Here is a 25,020-nt window from a genome sequence, read left to right as displayed (position 1 = left end):
TGCATTCATGTTTACTGTAATGCTATTATAGCAAAACAAATTTCCATAATTATAGGTAAATGGTTAAATAATCTATGTTACATCTTTACACTTACTATGGAATATAATACAGTGGTTAAATAGAATGGGGTACGTTGATGGGTATTGATTTGAAAAATATCCACCTCATACTGGTCAGTGAAGGAAAACATTTACAGAATAAAATGATAATTATGTTGCCAATTTATTGAAGAAAATACAGAGACAAGACTAGAGTCTACAAGTGTATTCCTACATAAAAATTCATCAAGCTCTACATTTAAAATTTGTGCAATTAACTGTGCAAATTACATCTAAATGCAAAAATGGATTCTGCTTATGTTTTTATGTGTATATAAAGATATATAGAATTGGTCTGGCGTAAAACACACCCAACTTTTGGCAGTGTTTTCTTTGGAAAAAGAGAGACCTCTGCTTTTCCTCTATATACTTATGTATTGTATTATGTAATATTTTATAAAGGAGAATGCATTGAGTATCTAACAAATAAATAAAAATAAACAAATGCAACCAATTTTTATTTAATAACAAATAAAATAATTATTAGATAGGCAAAATTAGCACATAAATATACTTTGTGAAAAAACAAGCTGCTAATAACCCATGTAGAGATGTACCCATCCTCACTCTTGGGAAGTATTTCAGAAATACGTTTTCTCTATTTTTGCCTTTCTAGGGAGAAGTTGACATTAAGTCATCAGTTAACTTCTGTAAGAGGCCTTCCTACTACTCTAATCACCATCTGGCCTGAAGGCGGCATGTGGAGGTGAGATATGAGCACCACAACTGCCCTGTGAGATGCCAGACCCCACCCCAGTGAGCGGAGCTTACAAGAGTTTCAGTACTTGCTTGAAGGAGGGGCCTCACTTCTTCCCACCCGCAGTGGCACGGGGATGATGCAGCTGCTAGAAATGAATAGGCACTACCTGCATACATGGTATGATTTTAAAAGCAATGAATAAAGAAATTCAGACTAAAACAATCAAATACCATTTCTTAACAAACTGGCAAAGGTTTATTTAATGACTCTGCACAGTATTGGCATGGGGTGAGGGGACAATGATTACAGAGGAGGCTAAAGAAGCTAGCAGAAGCCAAAAGATGCAGAGCTTTGTCAAACACACTAAGGAGTTTATCCAAAGAACAAGGAAGGACAAGCCAGTAAAGGGCCTTAGGCAGGGGATCACATCTGGCTGCTCTAAGGAGAATGCACTGAGAGGAAACCACACTGGAAGTGGGTTGAACAGTTGGGAGTTAGTGTAGTTATCTAGTATCCTGGAACCACGAAATAGCAGTAAGGATGAAGACAAGTGGATGAACAAGAGGATTTTTTTTCTTTCTTTTTTTTAGTTTTCTTTTTCTTTATTTTTTGTTGCTCTTTCTGTTTGTTTTGTGAATGAATAAAGGACTATAAAGAAAGAGATTAGACAAGTCTTGGTGATCAATTGCATATATCCTGAAAAGAAAGATGGGGTGGTTGTGTTACCTGTGTCAGCTAGGGTCCAATCAGTAAAGCAGAGCACCATATGTTGTGAAATAAAGGATTTATTGTTGAAATTAGTTTATGGAAGAAGATGGACAATTGAACATTTGGGAAGAGAAGTTGGAGGATCAGAGAAGTCCCCAACCAGCAGTCTGAGAAACTAGGGAACATCCAGCTGCCAAAGTAGGACCACAAAGGGAAGGCTGATGAAGAAGTCTAAAGTAAGCATTTGCTCTGTAGGACAGAAATGGGTGTCTGTGGACAGGCCTAGCACTGGTATTGGTCAGCAAGGCCTGTGGTCTGGAGGGAAATCTGTAGGCAGAGTAGCAGAGAGCAAAGAGAAGTTGAAATCTGCTGGACACTTGTGCATCTGTGAGTAAACTCATTGAACAATGACAGAATTCAGATATAATGTCCCCAAAATCTTGTAAAAATTATTTTCTTGGCCAACCCTAACTTGAATCCACACAGGAAAATGGGTTCTGAGAAACGATTTCCAGACTAACCAAGCTGATGGCTGGAGAAGATTCTGGAGGAAAGTTAGTGAGTTGCATTTTGCACATGTTTACTTTGAGATGACTATGATACATCCTCATGGAGACATTTGTCCAAACTTCTTCAGTGTGCAAACAAACTACTCCAGGACTCTTGTTCTAACCCAGTCTGGGGTGAGGGAGTGGCATGCAGCCGTGGATCAAAGATGTAGGAACTGAAGATATTGGCCAGGAGTGAAGGCAGGGTCAGGAACCAAAAAGACAGTCCACACAAGATTTATAACTCTCAAGTAGTGAGTTGAGACAGCAAAATGAGTGGGAAGGCTCTATAGGGTGAGTAGAAGGAAGCATCCTAGAGAGATAGCTTGAGGTATCCTACCACTGGGTAGGAAGGCAATTGGTCTGTACAGAAAGACTAGTCTCCTAAAATCACTATTTTGAAAGTGCCACAACTTATCAGAAAAAAAAGTATTACTTGATTGTCACTCCTCATGTTTTTATTTTGTTACATAGGCAAAAGACAGTATGTTTAATAAATGATCCTTCTTTAAGAAACGCCAAAGGCAAGTTTGTTACTTAATACAACTTGTGACCTTATTGCTTTACAATCCTTCTGAATCATAAAGTGAGTTCTTGCTGAGGTTCCAGGTGATGTAGCAAACATTCCACACAGGGAGCTCTACCATCAAGTAGGGGAGCCCCACTACTGCCATCATCACCACTGATACTGCCTCTGCACAGCCACTACTACCATCACAACCTCCATCATCATCATCATTACTCAAGTTGGAAGAACAGAGGATGGGGAAAGAGGAAAGGCAGGTCAAAGAAAGGTAACAATTCCAAAGGAACATGATAATGAACAGCGCTTTAAGGTAAATTTTCTTAATTTTGTTGTATAATAAATGTAGTCAATGAACAATTTTATCTACAGTATTCTTTTCCTTCACTTTCTTAGTAATCCAATGAAACTTTAGCTTCCTGTTTGTATTAGTCCGTTTCTGTTGTTTCAACAAAATACAGAGAACTGGGTGATTTATAAAGAAAATGAAATTTATTGCTTACAATGTCTAAGGCTTGGAAATCCACAGTCCAGGGAACACATTTGGTGGTGGCAGCAGTGATCTCTCACATTGCAAGAAGGTGGAAGCAGAGAGAGCACAGAGAACAAGACAGACTTTCTCTCCTTTTAAAGCCCTCAGAACCAGGCCTCTGACCTCCATTTTTAGTCCATTCACTACTGCACAGTCCTACAATCCAATCACCTCTTCAAGGCCCCACCTTTCAATTACCATAATAGGATTTCCCACCCTCTTAACAGTCACAGTTGGGGCTAAGTTTCTAATACATGAAACTTATGGGACACAATTCAAGCTTCGGTGAGTTTTGGGGGGACATAACTCAATCCACTACACTGTTAGACTATGTATATTGAGGAGTGATATATTCCTTTACCTTATATAAAAGAGGGCTTCCATTCCTCTCTATGCTCTTATTCTGCTACATTTATATTTAATTTATTATTATACATGAGGAATAAACATACAAATGATGTATCACATAAGAACTGCTTCATGTGAGAGAGCTGTGCTATGGCTCTCCCCTATATATAGATAAATGAAGTTCTTATGTAATTGATTGACTCTACGTCAAATCATAGTATTATGGTGCCTTATACCATGGTATAAAAAGTTCATGGAAAAATGGAATTAAAAAATAATGCAAATCTTTCCATGAATTTTTTGAAGACCCCTTGTATATTGTCCCAACTGTCCATCAAAACTCATAAAAATTGCATCCTTTACGTGAATATTACAAAAAGTAAAATAGAAATTAAAAATATTTTTAAAATAAAAAAAGAATAAAACAAAACAAAAAAAGAAATTAGAAATATTTAATTTTGGTCAAAAGAGCTTAAATGCTTTAACAGTACCCAGTTTCTTTCCCTGCTTCTCTGAGCGCTTGTCCCTTTCCCTTGCTGGGACCTCTTCCTCCTTCTTCCCACTAACTGGTCATTCCCTTGATTTGGCCTTGGACCTGACTCCTTGCTAATATCTCTCAATTGTGAGTTTTCCTAGGTCCATTTCTCAGGTCTCACGATGCCATTTCTGGCTAGATGAAGGGCTAGGCCTCTGTTTGGACACTATAATGGGGCTGTGTTTGGCAACATCTAACTTCTTGAATCCTTTTGTTAATGACCTAGATAAGCATATGACGGAACTGTGAACTTTTCTCCTCATAGCTTCAAGGGCAGGATGCAAGCGTTATCCATCTGTGAGTCTTAGCATCTTGCACAGTAACTGGCCCACGGTAGGTATTGAAGGAGTGATTGAACGCTGATCAAATTTGTTGATGAGACTGAGGTATTTACTGGGGAGATTGATAAGATTTGGGGCTTTAAATTAAGCCAGCAGAAAATATAATTTAATAATATAAAAGAAAGCGGATGGGGATACAAAAAAAAAAACAGGAGTGAAAAAATGTTGATAACGGTTGAAGCTGGTGATGAATATATGGGGGCTCGTTATACTCTTCTCCCGACTTTTGTGTAATGTAAACATTTTCCATTAAAAAAAGAAGCAAAAATTTGTTGGTGAGGCAATGCTAGGAAAGCTTATTAATATGCAAATAGTTTCAGAAGCATTTATGATGTGAAAATTTGTAAATAAAATTTTACTGTAGGGATGAGTAGTACTGTGAACTTCAGGGAATTAAATACAAATTTAAAAAATGGTAGAACACTTCAAACTTAACAGAGCTCTGCCTGTTTCTTTAATTCTTAATTATATTGCCACAAGAGAACCATACATGAAGATTGCTAAAGCCCTTTTGCCTATGACATAGTACACCATTTTATTTACCATTTATTATAAGACTTTCCTTCCTAGAAATAAGATTTTTGCATAATTCACAAAATGCAAATTCTACTGGCAAGAATCTTAAAGTTGTTTACCTATATTCTATAGCCATTATATTATTTTACTTATTCATTCATTTTTAATTAACATACATTTTTCAAAATTGTGTTCTATTTTACTTTTTCAATGTATTATTATTTGTTAAACTGTGTAACATAACTGTAACTAAGTGATGACATAAACAACTTGCCACAAAATATTAATAAATACACATTACCCAATTCTGAAATACTCAGATTTGGGTTCTGTTAAAACAACTCTCTCGCACTGATTTCTTAGTTTTTTTCTTAAGTTAGTTTTACACATGTCTTCCTAAACACTGCAATTTCGTGCATTTACATTATAGAGTAGAAGCAACAGCCATATTTTGAGTGCCTCCTATGTGACAACTGATTCATCTTTTACTTCATTTGATGCTAAAAGCAATGCTGTGCACTTAACAGATAAGAAAGCACATGTTGGAGAGGTTGAATGACTTGGTTAAGGTCATGGAGTTAGTAAGTGAAGACAGTTTTTTAAAAATTCAGTCTACATTTTTCACAGTATATTGTTTTGTCTCTCCACATTCAAACTTTCTGTCCATGACATAGTATTTACTGAAAACAGGAGATTCTAGGATGGTATGAAAATGTGACTCCACTTACTTTTCAGAAACTATTACATATATGAGGGGTCTTCAAAAGAAATTTTTTTTTCATGGAAAGTCCTGTACCGGCCAGCGGCAAAAAAAAAAAAAAAAGTTCATGGAAAGATTTAAATTATTATTATTATTTTCTTTGATGATGAAATAATTTAATTGTTTTACAGATGGGTAGATTTTATATTTTTGTATATAGAAAATACATTTTTTGACATTAGCTAAGATAACATCAGGCATTAGGTTGTTTGACAAAACATTTTTTAATTCTATTTTTCCACAAACTTTTTGAAGTACCCTCGTGTGTGTGTGTGTGTGTGTGTGTGTGTGTGTGTGTGTGTGTGTGTGTGTGTGTGTGGGTGGGTGTTTGTATCTGGGAAGACAGATAACAAACTGTTAATTACCTCTGGGCCTGGAATTTGTAAATTGGAAGTGGAGTGGGGAAGCAAGGAGAACATTCTTTCATTTTCTACTCTGTATTCTCCTGCATTGAACTTAAAAAAAGATTATGCATTATTTTTATGCTAAAAGATCTTGTTGTTATTATTATTATTATTACTATCATATTGTCCTTACTAAATGGGCTCATTTCCTATCTCAATAACCACCAACATTCTTGAATACTTATTATGTATGGGGATTTTTTTTTTTTTTTAGATTTATTTTACTTTATTTATTTATTTATTTATATTTATTAAGAATAGTCACGAGATCAAAGCTAATTTTCACCCCTCTTGCCCATGATGTGAGGGCCAGATTCATACTGGGGGTATACCCATTACCAGAAATTACTATTGTACCCCTTGTCCCCACCCAATTATGTATGGGGGATGTTTTAAGTTCTCATAGGCTCTAGGTATTCTTATCATTGTAGGTCCCACCCTACATTAGATTTAATACATTAAAATGCACCTACATCAAATATAATTTATATATGAATTTAGGGCAGGCCAATTAGTTCAGTTGGTTAGAGTATGGTGTTGTAACACCTATGTCAAAAGTTTGGATCCTTACATCAGCCTCACACACACACACACACACACACACACACACAAATAGGACATTATAGGAATTGAACTGAAGTTAATTAGTTTTCAAAATATCACATTTCATAAACATTTAAACTTGCTGACTTAGATTTTTTCAGGTTTTAAAATATTTTATAACCAAAGTATTTGTTTTCAGGTATCTAACTTTTCATATGCATAAAATGGATAAAAATGGACTTGTGCTGAGCTCTGTGCTAGATGCTCCTGATAGGAAGGGGAGCCTACTCTTTAGAAATGCATCATCCTGTTTGACGTCTTTTCTTCACATCACTTCCTCAGCCTACACCTTTTCATTGTAGTCTTAAAAAATTCTGTCCTGACCATCAGTTCTTTTCATTATTTTGCTTGGTTTGGCGCATCTCATTCATTTTCTTGTAAACCCTTTAATAAGGATGAAAGTGTTTTAAGCCAGACAAAATGGATTGCAAAAGTAATTACGGTCATGTTTGAAATTAAAATCCTAGATCTCAAACATACACCCTCACATGCCTGGGATGAAATATTGTGCTGATTTCTGTGAGTGTTTTCTTAGATGTCTGACTGACTTTGTGGAGATTTTGCCTGATTTATTTCAGGCAGACACAGATCAATCATCCATTTGTTGAGTACATACTATGGGTTTTGGGGGGGAACACAGAAAGATGAATCTGAATTTTCAGTTCTAGGCCTATATAAAATTGTGAGGAGCTAAAGCAAATTGTAATGATAACATACTTGAACAGATTTTCATTAAATTATTCCTAAATGTCAATTCTTTCATCTTGCTTGCAGTGTTTTGGAAATCAAGGACATGGAATATGAGAAAATCAACATTAGATTCAGAAGAAAAAAGCCTTTTAGAAAGAAAAGGTCAAGACCACTGAGAGACACTGGAGATCATGATGAGCAGGTCTGTGATCAAGTGATCACATTACCCTGTTCCATATGCAAGCACGAAATTAACGTAAATGGTATTTTTTCCCATAAAAAGCAACATGACGCTATGGCCACATTGGGTTTCCAGTGGATGGATGGAAAGAAACCACAGCGCTCAGTGATTGCTCATCAGAGACAGTCTGTAATTTCTAAACTATTGTCATCTTTTATATTTACTGAAAAAACGCTACAGAGCATTAATAATGCTTTTGAGCTACTTTGGAAGAAACAAATACCATCATACTATAAAATTTTTGATAGCATTGACAGTAGTTCCATATATTCTCAAAAAATCTGTCATCTGTTAATTAAAGGAATAGCCATTTGTGAAGACAGGAATCCTACATGGAGAGCTGACATGAATGATAAATTCACTGTAGTGAATAATTTTGGCAATAAACCCAATGTGTGTTTTTTTGGTTTGTTTGATGGACATCATGGTGCCTCAGCAGCAGACTTGGCATCAGTGGAACTTCCAGTTTTACTTCTCCATCAACTTTCCAAATTTGATCCTTCCTACCAAATGACGCCTAAAGAGGAAGAAGTAATCAATTCCTTTCACACTGTGTTTAGAGAAGAATACACAGCAATAGAAGACCTCTTCTCTTCCACACACAAAAGTACAAGAACATCGAGGCATGAGTATGAGGACATACACAAAGCCTTTGCAAAAGCATTTTGGAGAATGGATAGGCTTTTACGTCTCGGAAGGAAAGAAATTTCCAGGGTTCGATGGAGTGGCTGCTCTGCAGTTGCTTGTATATTGGAAGGCAACATTAAAAATCTTTGTGCTAATAAGAATTGGAAAATAACCAATATCTGTGATGGATTGACAGAGAACTCCCCTTCCCAGACAATGCCAAAAATAATTTCTGGAGTATTACATGTTGCAAACACTGGTATGTATGTTGAATAGTGCCAGATAACACCTTACCATTTTTGATTCCTGGCAGCAAAATCCCTCACGCTCCCAGAATTCTTTAGTGGTCCATTATTTAGTGACTTATTAATGCCTAGAGATTGCATTGACCAGTTTAAGAAACAACAAATAACCACAGTTTAAATGCTGATTACAGGCACAAAAATAATTGTAATTATTTTTCAAGGAGGCACAGATATGAAATAATATGACAAAAAAATTTTTTTTTCCAAATGGGGTAACAATAGAGTTGTTGATAAAGATATAAAAGTAAATGTACTACATATGCTTAGATCTGAAAAAAATGAAAAATGTTTCACACTTTCTTTTTTCAGGAGAAAGGAAAGTGGTTTGATTATTGTTAGTGTAGTTGTTCAAGCTGGTCGGTTATCCTCATAACTAATACATTTGCAACAGGTCATTCTCATGCTCAGTGGCCACGTAGCATCAGCTGCATCTCAGAGTGAATAATAGTTCATGTCTCAATTTTATGGGCATGTATTCTCTTCTCCAAAAAGTTGGTTATAGTCTTTAAAATTTATTTCAAGAAGTAATTCTCCTAACTTCCAGTGTTTAAAGTCTTAGCTTATGAGCTTGCCAAAATGGAAAGCCCAGAGTTAAAATAGTGGCCACTTACTGAATATTGAATAAAGAGTAATTTCCTCAGTTAGTCTTACAAGAACCCGGATATGTAATGTATCTAAGTATTGTTAACCCAATGTTTCAGATGAGAAAATGGACAGATGAGATGATTTGTTCATGGTCTCAGAGGTAATAGGAATTGGAGCTGGAAATCAGTCCCATTAAATCATGCTCTCTCTTCAGGGGATTGCTTCCAGAGCCTGAGGAGACTGGGCCTCAGGGAGTGGGACTTTATGGCAGAGATGATGGTGTGAGGGCCAGGTAGTCACAGAGACCATTACAATGTCACGGCCCCTGAAAGTAAGCCTGTTTCTAATCCAGCTCTGATTCTGAGCCCAAAATGAGGAAGACTCCAGACTAAGCAAAAGCCAAGTCAAATGCCAATTGCCTCAGAATCTTCCATCATTTCTCAGTCTCTATGATTAGGTTCCAGATAATTCATGACCACATTCATTTCAGATTTCAGGCCCATCTAGCAACTGATCCACAATCTTAGAATTAAGACCCCTATTACGAAATATCATTAAATATCAGGGCTTTTGTAAAAATAAATGAGAAATTATGAAATATTCAATATTCTGTAAGTGGACACAGTCATTACATGTCTATTGTACTATGTGATTCACTCCTTCTAGACTCACTGCTGTTTGGTTGGTCCTAATCTCCAGGTCAAACATTTGTTGGATTTAATTTCTAGGCCTACATAATTGGGCTAAACTGTTTTTATTTAGGCATCTCACATTTTAATATGAAGATATGTGAAAAAATTCAAATTGCAAAAGGGAGAACCTGAGGTCAGGATTTATGCTACAAAAGTACTTCTGGAAAAAAGCACCTTAAATGGATTTCTTTCATCCATTTTAAAAAATAAACGTTTATACAAATTTATCAGGAACATATTTTGTTTTTTTGTTTTTTTTTTGTCTTTTTCATGACCGGTACTCAGCCAGTGAGTGCACCGGCCATTCCCATATGGGATCCGAACCCGTGGCGGGAGCGTCGCTGCGCTCCCAGCGCCGCACTCTCCCGAGTGCGCCACGGGCTCAGCCCTATCAGGAACATATTTTGCATTTTATAAAACAGGACCAATTTTTAAGCATCTTATGGAATTCAGCATGGAGTTCAGGTTAACTTCGCTAAATGTTTTATTGCTGCTTTCCTTTTTATCGCTGAATAATATTCCATTGTATAAATGTACCACTTTGTTTATCCATTTATCAGTTGACAGTCATTTGAGTTGTTTCTGGTTCCTGGCTATTATGAATAATACTGGCATGAACATGTGCACAGGTTTTTGTACAGACATATGTTTTCACTTCTCTTGGAATATACCTATATTTCCTTGAAATATATTTCTCTTGCTATATACCTGGGAGTGAGTTGCTGGATTCTATGGTAATTCTGTATTTAACCATTTGAGTAATGCCAAATTGTTTTCCAAAATAGCTGCACTATTTCACTATCCTTCCAGCAGTGAATGAGTGTTCTAATTTTTCCACATTCTCCCAACACTGTCTTTTTGTTTCTAGCCATCTTAGTGAATATGAAGTGGTATATTATTGTGATTTTGATTTGCATTTCCCTGATCACTAGTAATGTTGAACATCTTTCCATTGCTTGTTAGCCACTTGAATATCTTCCTTGGAGAATTATCTATTCAAATCTTTTGCCCATTTTAAAAATTGGGTTATTTGTCTATTTATTGTTGATTTGTAGAGTTCTTTTTTATATTCTGGATACAATCCCTTATGAGATACATGACTGGAGATATTTTTCTTCCTTTCCATGGATTGTTTTTTAACTTTGTCAATGATGACCTTTGGAGCAAAAAGCAAAATTAGATTTTAATTCTGATGAAGTCCAATTTATCAATTTTGTTGTTGTTGTTCTTGCTTGTATTTTAGATGATAAGTCTAAGTGACCATTACCTAGTCCAAGTTCACAAAAATTTACACCCATGTTTTCTTCCAAAAGGTTTATAGTTTTATCTCTTACATTCAGGTCCATGATCTATCCTGAGTTAACTTTATGTCATGAGATCGGGGTCCAACATCATTCTTTTGCATGTGGATATCTAGTTGTCCCACCACCATTTACTAAAAAGACTCCTTTTCCCATTGAATTGTCTTATTGCTGTTGTTAAAAATCAGTTGACCAGTGTAAGGGCTTATATCTAAGGTCTTAATTCTATTCCATTGATCTATATGTCTATCCTTATGCCTATACCATACCGTGTGATTGCTGGAGCTTTGTAGTAGGTTTTGAAATTGTTAAGTGTAAATCTCCTACTTTGTTGTCTTCAACATTGTTTTGGTTCTTCTGAGTCCCCTGTTTTTTCATATGAATTTGAAGACTAGCTTGTTAATTTCTCAGAAAGATCCAGCTGGTATTTTGATAGGGATGATGTTGAATCCATAGACCAATTTGGGGTCTTTTTTTTTTTTTTTTTATGGCAGCTGGCTGGTATGAGGATCTGAACCCTTGACTTTGGTGTTCGAAAACCATGCTCTAACCAGCTGAGCTAACTGGCAAGCCTGTCATCTTAATACTAAGTATTCTGATTAAATGGAAGTCTTTCTATTTATTCAGGTTTTCTTTAATTTCTTTCCATGATGTTTGCAGTTTTGGGCATGTTTTGCATTTCTTTTGTTTATTCTTTTTGCTGTTACTTTAAATGCAATTGTTTTCTTAATTTTATTTTTGGATTCTTTATTGACCATGTACAGAAATAGAAATGATTATTATATATGAATTTAATATCCTGCAACCTTGTTAATCTTGTTTATTAGTTCTAATAGTTGTGTTTTGGGGTTTTTTTTTTTGGTAAGTGTGGGTTCCTTAGAATTTCTGCATAGAAGATCATGCTGTCTGCAAGTACTTCTTCCCTTTGATTCATTTCAAAGCATTTTATTTCTTTTATGACCCATTGGTTATTTATGGGTATGTTTAATCTTCACATATTTATGAATTTCCCAAGTATCTCTGTACTGTTGGTATATAATTTAATTTCATTTGGTCAGAGAACATACTTGGTAACATTTACATATTCCAGGAATTAGGTTTTGATATCTTTGGGGCCATTATTCAGCCTGCTGTCATGTTGTTTTGTTTTTTAATTCTTTCTGCCAATCTCTTCCTTTTGATTTGAGTATTTAATACATTCACATTTAATGCGATTATCTACAGGATAGGATTTATGTTTGCCATTTTGCTATTTGTTTTCTATATATTCCATGTATCTTTCAATTCTCTATTCCTCTATTACTGCCTTCTTTTGTGTTAAATGAATATTTTCTGGTATGGCATTTTAATTTCCTTGTTTCTTTGATCATATTTTTAAAAATTTGTCCTGGTGATTATAATTAATAATTTTAAAACAATTTGCCTTGGGTTAATGACAAATTAATTGAAATAGTATACAACATTATTGCTCTAATATAGCTCAATTCACTCCTCCTTCCTTTGTACTTTATTTTTATACAAATTACTTCTTTATACAAGATGATAAAACTGTTTTATAACTGTTTTATACTGTTTTCTTATAAATCAAATAGAATGAAAGCATTGAAAAATAAAGTACATTATTACTCTGTTTTATACTTACTTATATAGTTACTTTTCTTTCTTTGTGTAGATTTGAGCTACTGTCCAGTGTTTTTACTTTAATCTGAAGGACTCCTTTTAGTTTTTCTTGTATGTCACATCTGCTAGTGATGAATTCTCTCATTCTTTATCTGAAAATGTCTTTATTTTTCCATTTTTTAAAAAGATGGTTCTGCTAGATATAATATTCTTGGTTGACATTCTTTTTCTTTTAGTACTTTGAAAGTGTCATTCCACTGTCTCCTGACCTCCATGGGTTCGGATGAGACATCAGCTGTCTCAATAGAGTATCTTTTGAGAGAGCTGATGAGTATCTAACAGAGTATCTCTTGTATATGATGAGTCACTTTCCTCTTGCTGCTTTCAGAATAATCTGTCTTTTGACAGTTTGACTATCATATATTTACACATTGACCTCTTTGAGTATAACATGTTTGGAGCTTTTTGAGCTTCCTGGACATGTAGATTATGGTTTTTCAACAAATTTTGGAAGTTTTTGATGATTATTTCTTCCAAAAAAATTTTTTTCCACATCTCTCTTTTTGGTTCTCCAATTTTGTGTATGTTGGTATGCTTAGTGGTAGACAACAGATCCCTGAGGCTTTGTTCATTTTTCCTCAACCTTTCTTCTTTCTGTTCTTCAGACTGGATAATCTAAATGACCTATTTTCAAATTTGCTATTCTTCTGCCAGTTCAATTCTGCTGTTGACCTCTTTCTAGTGAATGTTTTATTTAAGTTATTGTACTTTTCAACTCCAGAATTTCTATTTGTTCTTTTTTATAATTTCTATCTCTTTATTGATATTCTGTATTTGGTAGGTCCTTATTCTGATAATGACCCTTTAATTGTTTAGCAATATTTTCTTTTAGCCCTTTAAATATATTTGTATTAACCAATTAAAATTTTTTGTTCAGTAAGTCCTATGCCTGGACTTCCAATTCTTTTTTCCTTCTTTTCAGTGAACTATTTTTCCCCCCTGTGCATGGGCTATTTCATATTTTTTGACTGTCTCAAATTTTTTTTTGTTGAAAATTGGACATTTTAAGTAACATAGATACTTCCCCCTTGCAGAGTTTGTTTTTGCTATTTGTTTACTGACTTTCCTGAACTAATTTTGTAATGCCAGTGTTCTTTGTCATGTGTAGCCATGAAGGCTCTGCTGGTAAGCTTTGTGGTCAGCCAATGACTGGATAGAGATTTCCTTAAATGGCTTGAACCAATAAGTCTTCCATTCTTTGCCAAGGTGGGTCTAAGTGCTTTTTGAAGACAGTTTACAACTCTCTGTTAGCTTTCACTTCCTGCTTGGGTAGAGATTCAACATCAGTCATAGATGAGAAATTAGGATCACTTTCTTAACCTTTATTCAAAGCACTGCAAGGGCCCTAGAACATTTTAACTCCATTCACCCTAACTTGTATTTTATTGTTGTGTATTTTAATTTAGCTTAAAACAGCTTTACAAGATATTATTATTGCTTTATAGATTTTGTATTTATTTATCTTCATTCATTGATACTATTCATTTTTTATTTTATTTTTAATTTTTGGCAGTTGGTTGGTATGGGGAGGGGATCCAAACCCTTGACTTTGGTGTTATAACACAGCACTCTAACTGAGCTAACCAGTCATCCCTCGTTCATTTTATTGTCTGTATCCTTCCTTCTTTCATCTGGACAATTTTCTCTTCTGCCTGACATACATCCTTTAGAATTTTCATTATTGAGGCTTTGTTGGTGGCAGACTCAGACATTGTGTGAAATTTTTTCTTTTGAATAACTTTTTGTTGAATAAAAATTTTAGTTTGGCAGATATTTTCTCTCAACATTTTTAGGATAGCTTTACACTGCCTTCAAGCTTCTATTGTGGCTGATAAAAAGCACATGCCTTGAAGGTAATTTTTTTTTTTCCTGCTTGTAACATATCTTTGTCTTTAATGTTGCACAATTTTACTGTGATGTATCTACATGTGGGTTTAAAAAATCCTATTTGAGATCGTTAGTTTGGCTTTTTGACTGTGTGAATTAGTATCTACCACTATCTCTTCAAATTTGTCTGTGTCCCATTCTTTCTTTTTATTCTGGAGTTCTGATTAGGTTTATATTAGGCATTCTCACTCTATCATTAATGTAATCTAACTTCTCTTTTATTTTTCCTTTTTTGTGTGTGTGTGCAGTATTTTGGACATTTGTTCCACCTCACTCTTTGAGGTCTCAAATTCTCTTTTCATATGTTCAAGCTGTTCCACTTTCCGAATCTTTAACTTTTTTATGTACTTTTTTTTTTTTTTTTTGTATTTGCTTGTCTTGTTTTCTTGTCTTTTTTTTTTTTTTTTTTTTTTTAACACCTTTGGGTCATTTTTATGGTTTTTTGCTCCCTGCATGTATTTTTGAACTTGTTTTACTTTTAAACATATATCACACAATTACTTAATATTTTGTGTCTGATAATTCTAGTATCTAATAGACTCAAAGATCTGTTTCTTCTATTTGATTTCTGCTGGTTCTCATTCATGGTGTTTGGTTTCAGTCTGTTAATTCATTTATCTTATAGATTAATTTAATTCTATCGTGGTCACAGAAAATATGTTACATGACTTGAATTCTAAATTAGACTTGTTTTCTGGCCCATAATATGGTCTATCTTGTTAAATATTCTCTATGCACTTAGAAAAGAATGTGTTCTCTGCCATTGTTGGGTGAAATGTTCTATTAATATCAATTATACCAAGTTTCTAGAATTAAGTTCTGGTCATCAATGTCCTTGCTGATTTCCTTCTATGTCATTATTATTAATTGGTGTACCAATTATTGAGAGAGTGCTACTGGAATATCTGACTATAATTGTGGATTTTTGTATTTCCTCTTGAAGTACTATAAGGTATGATTCCAGTATTTTGAGGCCCTGTTATTAAGTACATACATGTTTAGGATTGTTATATTCACTTGTCTCATTAGCTCTTAATCATTTTGATATATCTTCCTTTATCACTAGTGATTTTTGTTGTTCTGATATCTACTTTGTCTAACATTAGTCACATCAGCCCTCCATCACTGTTATCATGTCATATCTTTTTTCATTCCTTTACTTTTAACACACTTTATTTTCATATTTAAAATGCATTTATTGTAAGCAGCATATATTTGCATCTTGCTTTTTAAATATACAATCTGTGCCTTTTAACTGGGTGTTTATACCATTTATATGTAGTGTGATTGTTGGTCTGAATCAAATGTACATTTATCATCTTGAAAAGTTTTTTCCTAAGTCCCATTTGTTGCTTGATTTTTTTCTTTTACTACCTTCTTTTGTCTTTTTTTTCTTTTATGATTTAATTCTCCTTTTGTTGGGTTTTTAGCTATAACACTTTGTTACATTCTTTAGTGGTTTCTTTGGGATTTATATTATACATCTTTAACTTCTCACAATCTACCTTTAAGTGATATTATAACACTTTACATATAGAATAAAATCCTTAAAACAGTATACTTTTATTTCTTCTGTCCCAGACTTCATACTATTTTGATCACACATTTTACATATATGATATATATATACACCATTGTTTTTTGTTTAAACATTCAATTATCTTTAAATAGATTTCAATAAGAAAATATATTTGCCTATGTAGTCATAGTCCTATTGTTCTTTATTCTTTTGTGTAGATTTCTATTTATTTGGTATCATTTTCCTTCTGCCTGAAAAATTTCCTCAGTTTTTGTAAAACAGGCTTTCTGATGATGAATTCATAAGACTTTTTTTGCCCCTTTGTTTTTTAAAGATATGTTCATTTGGTGTAGAATTCTAGGTTGACATATTTTACTATCAGGGCGTTAAAAATATTTCTCCAGTGTCATCTTCTTGATTCCTTTGCTTATGAGGAGAAATGTGCTGTCACTATTATCTCTGTTCCTCTGTACATAATATGGTTTTCCTCCTGTGGCTGATTAAAAGATTTTTTATCATTGGTCTTAAGCAATTTGATTGTTATTTACTCAATTTGTTTTTCCTCCTCACCTTTCTCCTCTCCCTTAAAAACTCCAATTATGTACTTTAGGCCACTTGAAATTGTTCCATGGCTCCCTAAAGCTCTTTTCATTTTTAAATCTTATTTCTTTATATTTTGTTTTATATAGTTTCTTTTGCTGTGTCTTCAAGTTCACTAATATTTTCTTCTGCCATGTCCAATCTGTCATTAATCACTTTCACTGTATTTTTCAATTCAGACATTGTACTTTTCATCACTGGAAGTTTTGGAACATATGGAATGTGATAATAACAACTTTTAATGTTTTTGCCTGCTAATTTCAACATCTGTGTCAGTATTGGGCTGATTTCAATTGTTTGGCTTTTCACTTATTATGGGTAATATTTTTCTGCTTATTTGCATACCTGGTATGCTAGTTTCCTCAGGCTGCCATAACAAATTACCACAAACTTGTTCACTGAGAACAAAAATTTATTCTCATGGTTCCAGAGGCTGGAAGCCCAAGGTCAAAGTACTGGTAGGAACATGCTTCTTTGGAAGTCTCTAGGGGAGATTCCTTCCTTACTCTTTCAGCTTGCAATGGCTCCAGGCATATCCTAGCCTGTAGCTACAGAATTTTGATCTCTGCCTTCATCTTCACATGGTCTTTTCCTATTCTTCCCATGGGTCTCTACTCTGTGTGTCTCTTATAAGAACATTTCTCATTGGATTTAGGGTCCACCTGGATAATCCAGGATTATGTCATTTCAAGATCCTTAACTTAATTACAACTATAAAGACCTTCCCTCCCTCCCCCAAATAAGATCACATTCACAGGTTCCAGGAGTTAGGATGTGGAAATATCTGGACATATCTTCTTCAGCTTTGTTCTGGGATAAAATTATTTGGAAACAGTGTGATCCTTTCAGATCTTCCTTTTATTATTTGTTAGGCAGGTCTGGAGCAGTGCCCAAGTTAGTCTAATTATTCTCCACTACTGAGGTAAGACCATTCTAATTATGCTACCCAATGACTCATAAATTATGTGCATTTCCAGTCTGGCTGGAAGGAACAGGCATGGTTGCCAGACCTGTGTGAGTCCTGGCCAATGTTCCTTCTAATCCTTTTCAAATTATTCTTTCTTCCATGTTGTGGAGTTTTTCTCACACAAACACATTGATCAGTACCCTGGTGAACACTTGAGAAGAACCCTCTGAAGATCTCTGGAATTCTCTGTGCAGCTCTCTTCTCTCATGTATTCGATTCTAGGTAAACTCTAGCTGCCTTGGCCTCTCCAGATTCTCAGGTCTGTCTCCTCAGTCACTGTTATTGTATCTTGGCCAGGAGAAAGAGAAATTTTCTAGAATTTGTTTTGGGAAGTTATTTGAGGGCTGCATCATTTAGAGAGTACTGCATTCGCTCCTGCCTAGTGTCTGCCTGTTAATACCATTGATATGAATTAAATAATCCATTGAGGTTTTCAGACTATAAATACATGAAGGTTGGTGGTTCCAAATTCTTTATGGCTTCCTTTATTTTCTCTTTCTCTGTTCAGCATCATAATTTGAGATAGTCATTTTTTCTGCAGTCTGGGTGGTTGTAAGGGATATAGGCTTATTTTTGGTTCACTGTTTCAGTGATGGCATGGTCCTTTGGGATCCTACCTTTGTTGAGGACAGCCATTTAGTCTTCCCCACCTTCAACAAGCTTTAGGTTTTGTCTCCTGTTCCACAACCCTATGAAAATTCAATGAACATCTATTCAGCTCAATATATGATCGCAGGTAAAAGCAGGTTTTTGCTCTTGGCATAGTCTGCAATTCAATTATTACTTTCTTGATGTGAGAATTTTGTACTTTCCTGCCAGCTCATCAAGGAATATTTAGTAGTGTATTATCTATGATTCTTGTTCTCAGTGGGTCAATCCAAGATTCAGACTGGCCCATTAGTGCTCCTTTTTAAAATTTGAGTGTTTAGCGTGTCTGCTATTTCATTATCTTTATGTTCAGATTGTAATTTGTTCTTAATAATTCTTTTTAATGAGGTCCCATAAACTACTTTTATTTCATAGTGTCCTAGCTTTCTGTTCCATGAACTCACACTAGATTCAGAGACCAGGCATTTTACCCATACTTCTCTATTATCCACAATTTTTATTTTTTATTTATTTATTTTTTATTTATTTATTACAATTACTATTTTGTTTTTAATATTCTATGATGTTGCAGAGCAGTTGGGGGGCGGGGGAGAGGGGAAAGGGGAAGGAAATAGTGTGGGAGGAGGAAGGAGGAGGGGCAGGATTAAGGATTCTGGCACCCCCCTCATTCCTGCATGGGGGACTAGGGGGCTTCCAGTGATGGGTTGGTCATTGTTGGGCTGGGTGCAGATGTCAGAGGGGTGTGGCTGAAGCCCTTACTCCCCTGCTGCCCCAGCTTGGGAGCCCAGGGGACTTCCTGTGGCAGCTCGGTGGTCGTCACTAGGCTACTTGCAGGTGCCAGGTAGGCATGGCCAAGGCCCTTGGCCCCCTATTCACAATTTTTAAATTGGTGGCCACTTCAAGTCCCCTTCCTTCTCTTCTTCTCAAGTTTGCAAAGTGACTCACTTCATCTAATCCTCAAAATCTGTGAGGTAAGAATAATCACATTTTTAATACGTGAGAAGATTTAGGCTCAAAGCATTAATATAAGGTTACATAACTAGGGAGTGAGCCAGGACTCAAGTCTTTTAGACTAGAAGTCCAGTTTGTTCAAATGAACACTATCAGCTTTCTGTTTTTAGGGTGTGTCTTCATGCCTATGTGGCCCTCTATTTCTTTGTTCATCACTGACATTGTATCTGCAGATGTCATTTAATTTCATTTGATTTTCCTGTCAATGTAATTGTTTCTACAGATGTGGAAACTTCTGCTGTCTTACACTGTTTTAATAATTTATTAAAAAAAAATATTTCCAGCCCTATCCTTTCCCCGTAAAACCCAGTTTAACACCAGAATCTCCCTCATTTTGTGCAGGAAAGAAACTATATTTTTAAATAACACTAACCTTTTATATAACTTCCTTTCCCCCTCTCCATTATTTTTTGGGGGGGAACCTCACATGTATGCAAATCTGACTTAGAACATTCAACAAATATTTCACAAACAGTTGAGATGCATGTGTAAAATATTAGGCTTTAGGGGTACAATAGTAAGCAATGTATGATGTACAATGATCATATTTCATAACCATACATCTTGCAAAACAAACACAAGGATCTCTTAAACATCCAATGAAAACTAACTCCACAGCAGTAAGGCTCTTTTATACTAACTCTTAGTAGGAAGAGTCACAAAGCTGCTATCCATGCATACAATTAAAATAATTCAACCTCTTTTTCTAAAATTAGAGCCTTGAAAATCTGGGTATAGGTTGTTTCCCTAATCTTATTTGCATGCACTTTTAGTTTATTTATGCTCTTTTCCAATTGCTCCTTTTCCTTTCCCCAATATCTATTTCCTCTTTCCCCGAGTTCCCAGTGACCGCTACCTCTCTTGAGTCTGCAATTCTACTTTATAAAGATTTTCTCATGATTATTTTTTTAATAAACAGGTCTAAAATGAAACATTTGTTTTTTCCCCTCAATTTCTTTTGGACAGCCTCTCTGTGCTTGTTTTCCCCTTCTTGGAACACAAAATAACTTTTATTGAATGTCTACCTATTAAATTACCTTCTTGAATCCTCACAATAACCTTGACAAATAACACTGCAGCCTTTCCACCACTGAAGACCTCCCCACAAGAACATGCCTCTCACAAAAGATCTCCATCCCTCTCCAGAAGAGGACAAGAGGAAACACAAGAAGAGCCTGGTGCAGAGCCCTAATTCCTACTTCCTGGATGCAAAATGCCCAGGATGCTATAAACTCACCAGTCTTTAGCCATGAACCAACAGTTTTGTGTATTGTTGTTCCACTGTCCTCTGCCAGCACACAGGAGGAAAAGTAAGGCTTACAGAAGGATGTTCCTTCAGGAAGCAGCACTAAAAGCACCCTGAATCAAGATGAGTGGGAAACCATCCCAATAAACACATTTTGAGTTAAAAAGAAATTTGCAGGTGCAAAACTCTTAATGAAGGACACAAAGTTGGGATTAAAGTCTAAGTGTGTCAGGCTCCTAAGCCTTTCCACTTCTCCATGCTGTTTCTTCTATGCCACCCATCTTTATTATGCCAGGGCAATCTTGTGTATCCTAGATATGTTTTTCTTATCACCACACGAAATTTGTTCCTCTTTCCCTTTCATTGTAAAGTTTCTTAAAACGTTCCTGTTTTCATTAACACTAAGTAAGCTTCCTGGCTTTATCTAAGAAATATCTTGATCTTGCCCACTTAGGTCTAGAATTCCCTGCTTCAGATTCTAGAGTTCATCTTGAAGTTTACTGGACTCTTCCTTTTCACACAAGTTGGAGATAACCTAGTAATTGCAGGAGGCAGGTATATCACTGCCTTCTGCATAAGAAACACTCTACCTGACTATACATGCCACCCTAAAAAGGCTTGAGCATCATCTCAAAGCAGCTCTTTTTAATCCCCAAGATTACTGTCCCTAGAGATGTGCTCTTCCAGTAAACTTATACCATTTTTATTCTGATAACATTTTCTGAAGAGCACAATCTCTCCAACTACCAAAGCTGGTAACTTCACATCTAGGAATTTGAATTCTTATTTATGCTCAGATTAAAATTTTTGTGTTCGCTGCTTGGTTATTTGTTCTCATTTCCTCCAAAAAGCTGTTACAGGAACCTTTCTTTAGTCTGTCCGCTCTCAAACTATCAAAGACTTGCTCCTCTCTCTTCGGTTCTCCAGACTATATGCACATGAAGAGTGATATTTTAAAATCTTCCTCCAACTACCCATCTTCATGGGGCCTTTTGTTCATCACCCTATTCTACCTTTCAAGTTAATGTAGTCACTTGACTTCGATAACCCCATTTATAGCTGACAGCATATTCAACTCCACGTTCAAGAAACAAAACCATTGACTCTCTAAATCCAATTTTTTAAATGTCTGTTCCATTAGTGCTCTTTCAGAGTCTGAACCTTATTTATCCTTTACCTCCTAGGTTACATGCATGAATAGTTGAGAAACACCAGCTACCTCTTCTTCACTTTCTTTCCTTCATGCACCATCCACACAGGGAAAGGATGTCCTTTTCACAGGACAAATGAACTGTCAATTAAGTAACTTGCTCAAAGTCAGACAGCAATCTGATGGTAGAGTTAAGAGCTATAATCAGGATTTAATGTTCCTTCTAGAAAATTTTATTGTGCTAAACTCAAGGGATGCTCACAGTAGTAAAATGAGCCAAAATGGCATTTCCTACTCCCTATCGTGTGAGCGTGCAAATAGTGCGTATGGCTACATTTACCAAGCTCTCTGCAGAGGCAATTAAAATCAAAATATCTATTTATCATACTTCCTTCCATTGTAAGTTCATATTTGTTTTAAATTCTTTAAAAATAATATAGCAGGGAAATAATGCTTTTTCCTTTTGCTGAATGGGCTTTGGCTCACCACATGCAAATAGACATTTAGAAAGTCAATAGCTTTGACTATTTTGAGCCAAATTATGTCCCATGTTTTCAGAGCTTTGGTTACACTATTCTTATGTACAGACAGTCTCCCACTTAAGATGATTCAACGTATGAGTTTCTGACTTTACAATGAGTTTATCGAGGTATTAAATGCATTTTGACTTAATGATGGGTTTATTGGGACATTAACTCCATTGTAAATAGAGGAGTATCTGTTTATGTACACATGTAAATTTTTTCCTAATTTAAAAGAGGTATTGAACCATATGTCCTCCTAATGTAATAATTCAGCTTACCCAGTCGGCACGTAAAATACCATTCCATGCTGCTTTGCTGATACAGTAAGAATTTACAACCCAGCCAAAGTCAAGAATTACTTTACAGATTTACTTTCTGCTGAATCTAAGTAAAATAAGCAGTAGTAAAAATACAAAATAATAAAAACCAAAGTATAAAGAAATGAGAAGTCATATAGTTTTATGAGCTGTCATTTATATAGTTGTCAGGTTTCCAAAATACTTTTTATATACATCATCTTTTGGTACCAAATAGCTCAGATATTAATAATTTCCACTAAGTAAGTGAGCCAGTACTCTCTGTCTATACCTGACACTAACGCTACATCAACCTAGGCTTTCTGTCCAATCCTACTAGTTGCGTGGACCTCAGCTACGTAAGCCTAAATTCTTCTACCTAAAAAATTGGGGGCCCTGCAAGCAACAAAATTCTGACATGGCTAACACCAGAATATTTTATCTAAAGTAAATTTGGTACACTATTCCTGGAATTTTTTTTTTTTTTGTGACCGGTAAGGGGATCGCAACCCTTGGCTTAGTGTCGCCCGCACCGCACTCAGCCAGTGAGCACACTGGCCATCCCTATATAGGATCCGAACCCGCGGCGGGAGCACCGCTGCGCTCCTAGCGCCACATTCTCCCGAGTGAGCCACGGCCCTATTCCTGGAATTTTAATTCTCAAGTGCATTATAATATTCAAACAGCACTAATCCCATCTTCAAACAATTTAGAACTTTTTATAAAAAAGTACTGTATCAAGAAAAACTACTGCCTATGCTTGAATATATAATTATGTTCCTGAAAACTTGGAAAAAATCCATTTTTTCCTAACTCAAAAAATTCTATTTTTTAATAAACAAAAAAAAGTTTTAGTAATACAACCATCCCTCAAAATGTTCACAGCATGTTTAGATCTTAACATTTCAATGAAGCACATATCCACAGGTTCATCTGAACCATGAACAACATACAACCAACTTTAAAGATTTAAGTTTTCAACCAAAGGGTTTAATTTAATGTTGGCTGTCTATTATCCATTTAATACATTAATACATATTTTTTCTTCACAGCACCAATTAATTTTTTAAACCACACATTACAGGAACCTAGTAAGACTGACATTAATAGTGGCATTCTAATTTTTGCATCACCCATGACCTAAGTATGTTTAGGTTTTAATTTTTACCAGTTAGAAAATTGTCAAACTCAAAGTTTGGTTTTAACTGAAAAAACATTTATTTAAACATTTAAAATATCTGCTATATATATATATATATATATGTTGATTATAGAAGATTTCAACTCTTGACTCTCCAAAATAAATATTCTAAAGCTGTTTCATAAAAATATTTAGAAGTTATCTTTTATTGTCTGTAGTTTTATTTTAATACTAAGTGCAGTATGTTAAACACTAAAAGTTGCTTAACGAGGAATAAATTGGCCTCCCAACTTGAAATCTAAATTACTGTAAATTATCCAGTCACGATATCAATATTACACATTTTATATTTTTACATGGTCTGTTTTCTATTTAGCATTGAAACACATAATTAGTAAAGCTAACAGCATACTTTGATATAAATGGTTATTAATCTCTAGAATAATTTTTTTTTTAAAATAATCTTTTAGGTAATGTGCAAGCAGTCTTATGCAGAAATGGAAAAGGTTTTTGCCTAACCAAAGAACATACAACGCGAAACATAAACGAAAGAAGAAGAGTACTTCAGAATGGAGCAGTAATTAGTTCAAATGAACAATATGGACTCCTAGAAGGGCAAATAAAAACCACACGAGGACTTGGATTTCATGGAAATCTTAAAATTAAAAAATTCATTATCCCAGCACCTCAAACCATTTCTGTCCCTATAGATGACTTATGTCAATTCCTTATATTAGCTACTAATGGACTTTGGGAAGTTTTGGATAAAAAGGAAGTCACTGCACTGGCAATGACAACGTTTCAAATGTATAAAGAAACATACTTTTCTGTTATACAAAACAAATCATCATCCAAAGGGCCCCTGTGTTTTGCAATCAGTGAACCAAATATTACTAAATCCGAAAGTAATATCCACGTATTGTTTCAGTATAAACCTGAATCTAAAGAACATGTGTCAACTACAAATTCAAAGCAAAATTTGTCTGATCCAAAATATTCTGAATGTTGCACTTATAACCCTGAAAATGTAGAAACATTTCTATCAGAAATGACTAATCATGAACCTTGCAGTAAGAGAGAAACTGATAGACGGACTACTGCAGATGATGTGCCAACAAGTGAAAATGAACCATCGTGCACTAAGAACTTCTATGAAGGTGCAGCTGAGTATGTTAGCCATGAACTTGTAAATGCTGCTTTAGAGGCTGGCTCTAGAGACAACATTACAGTTATGGTAATATTTCTCAATGGAACTGATTATCAGTTTTTGTCATAAAAATAAAGTTACAATTATCCAGAACACCAATATATCATACCACAAAGACAATTTTT

The 25,020-nt window shown here is 35.0% G+C and overlaps 1 protein-coding gene and 1 pseudogene across 1 annotated transcript; both read left to right on the top strand.

The window, feature by feature from the left end:
- Positions 1-1,098: 1,098 nt before the first annotated feature.
- Positions 1,099-24,964, top strand: PP2D1 (protein phosphatase 2C like domain containing 1). Its single transcript, XM_063113367.1, is given in 4 exon segments — positions 1,099-1,200; positions 7,343-7,445; positions 7,448-8,434; positions 24,159-24,964. Coding segments are annotated over 4 exon segments (1,998 nt in total).
- On the top strand, positions 20,444-20,683 carry LOC134390898 (small ribosomal subunit protein eS27-like; annotated as a pseudogene).
- Positions 24,965-25,020: the final 56 nt, after the last annotated feature.

Source organism: Cynocephalus volans, chromosome 11 (genome assembly GCF_027409185.1).
Source record: "Cynocephalus volans isolate mCynVol1 chromosome 11, mCynVol1.pri, whole genome shotgun sequence".
Lineage (NCBI taxonomy): Eukaryota > Metazoa > Chordata > Mammalia > Dermoptera > Cynocephalidae > Cynocephalus > Cynocephalus volans.
Note: the sequence above shows the minus strand (reverse complement) of the source record. Positions and strands in the feature narration are given on the sequence as shown.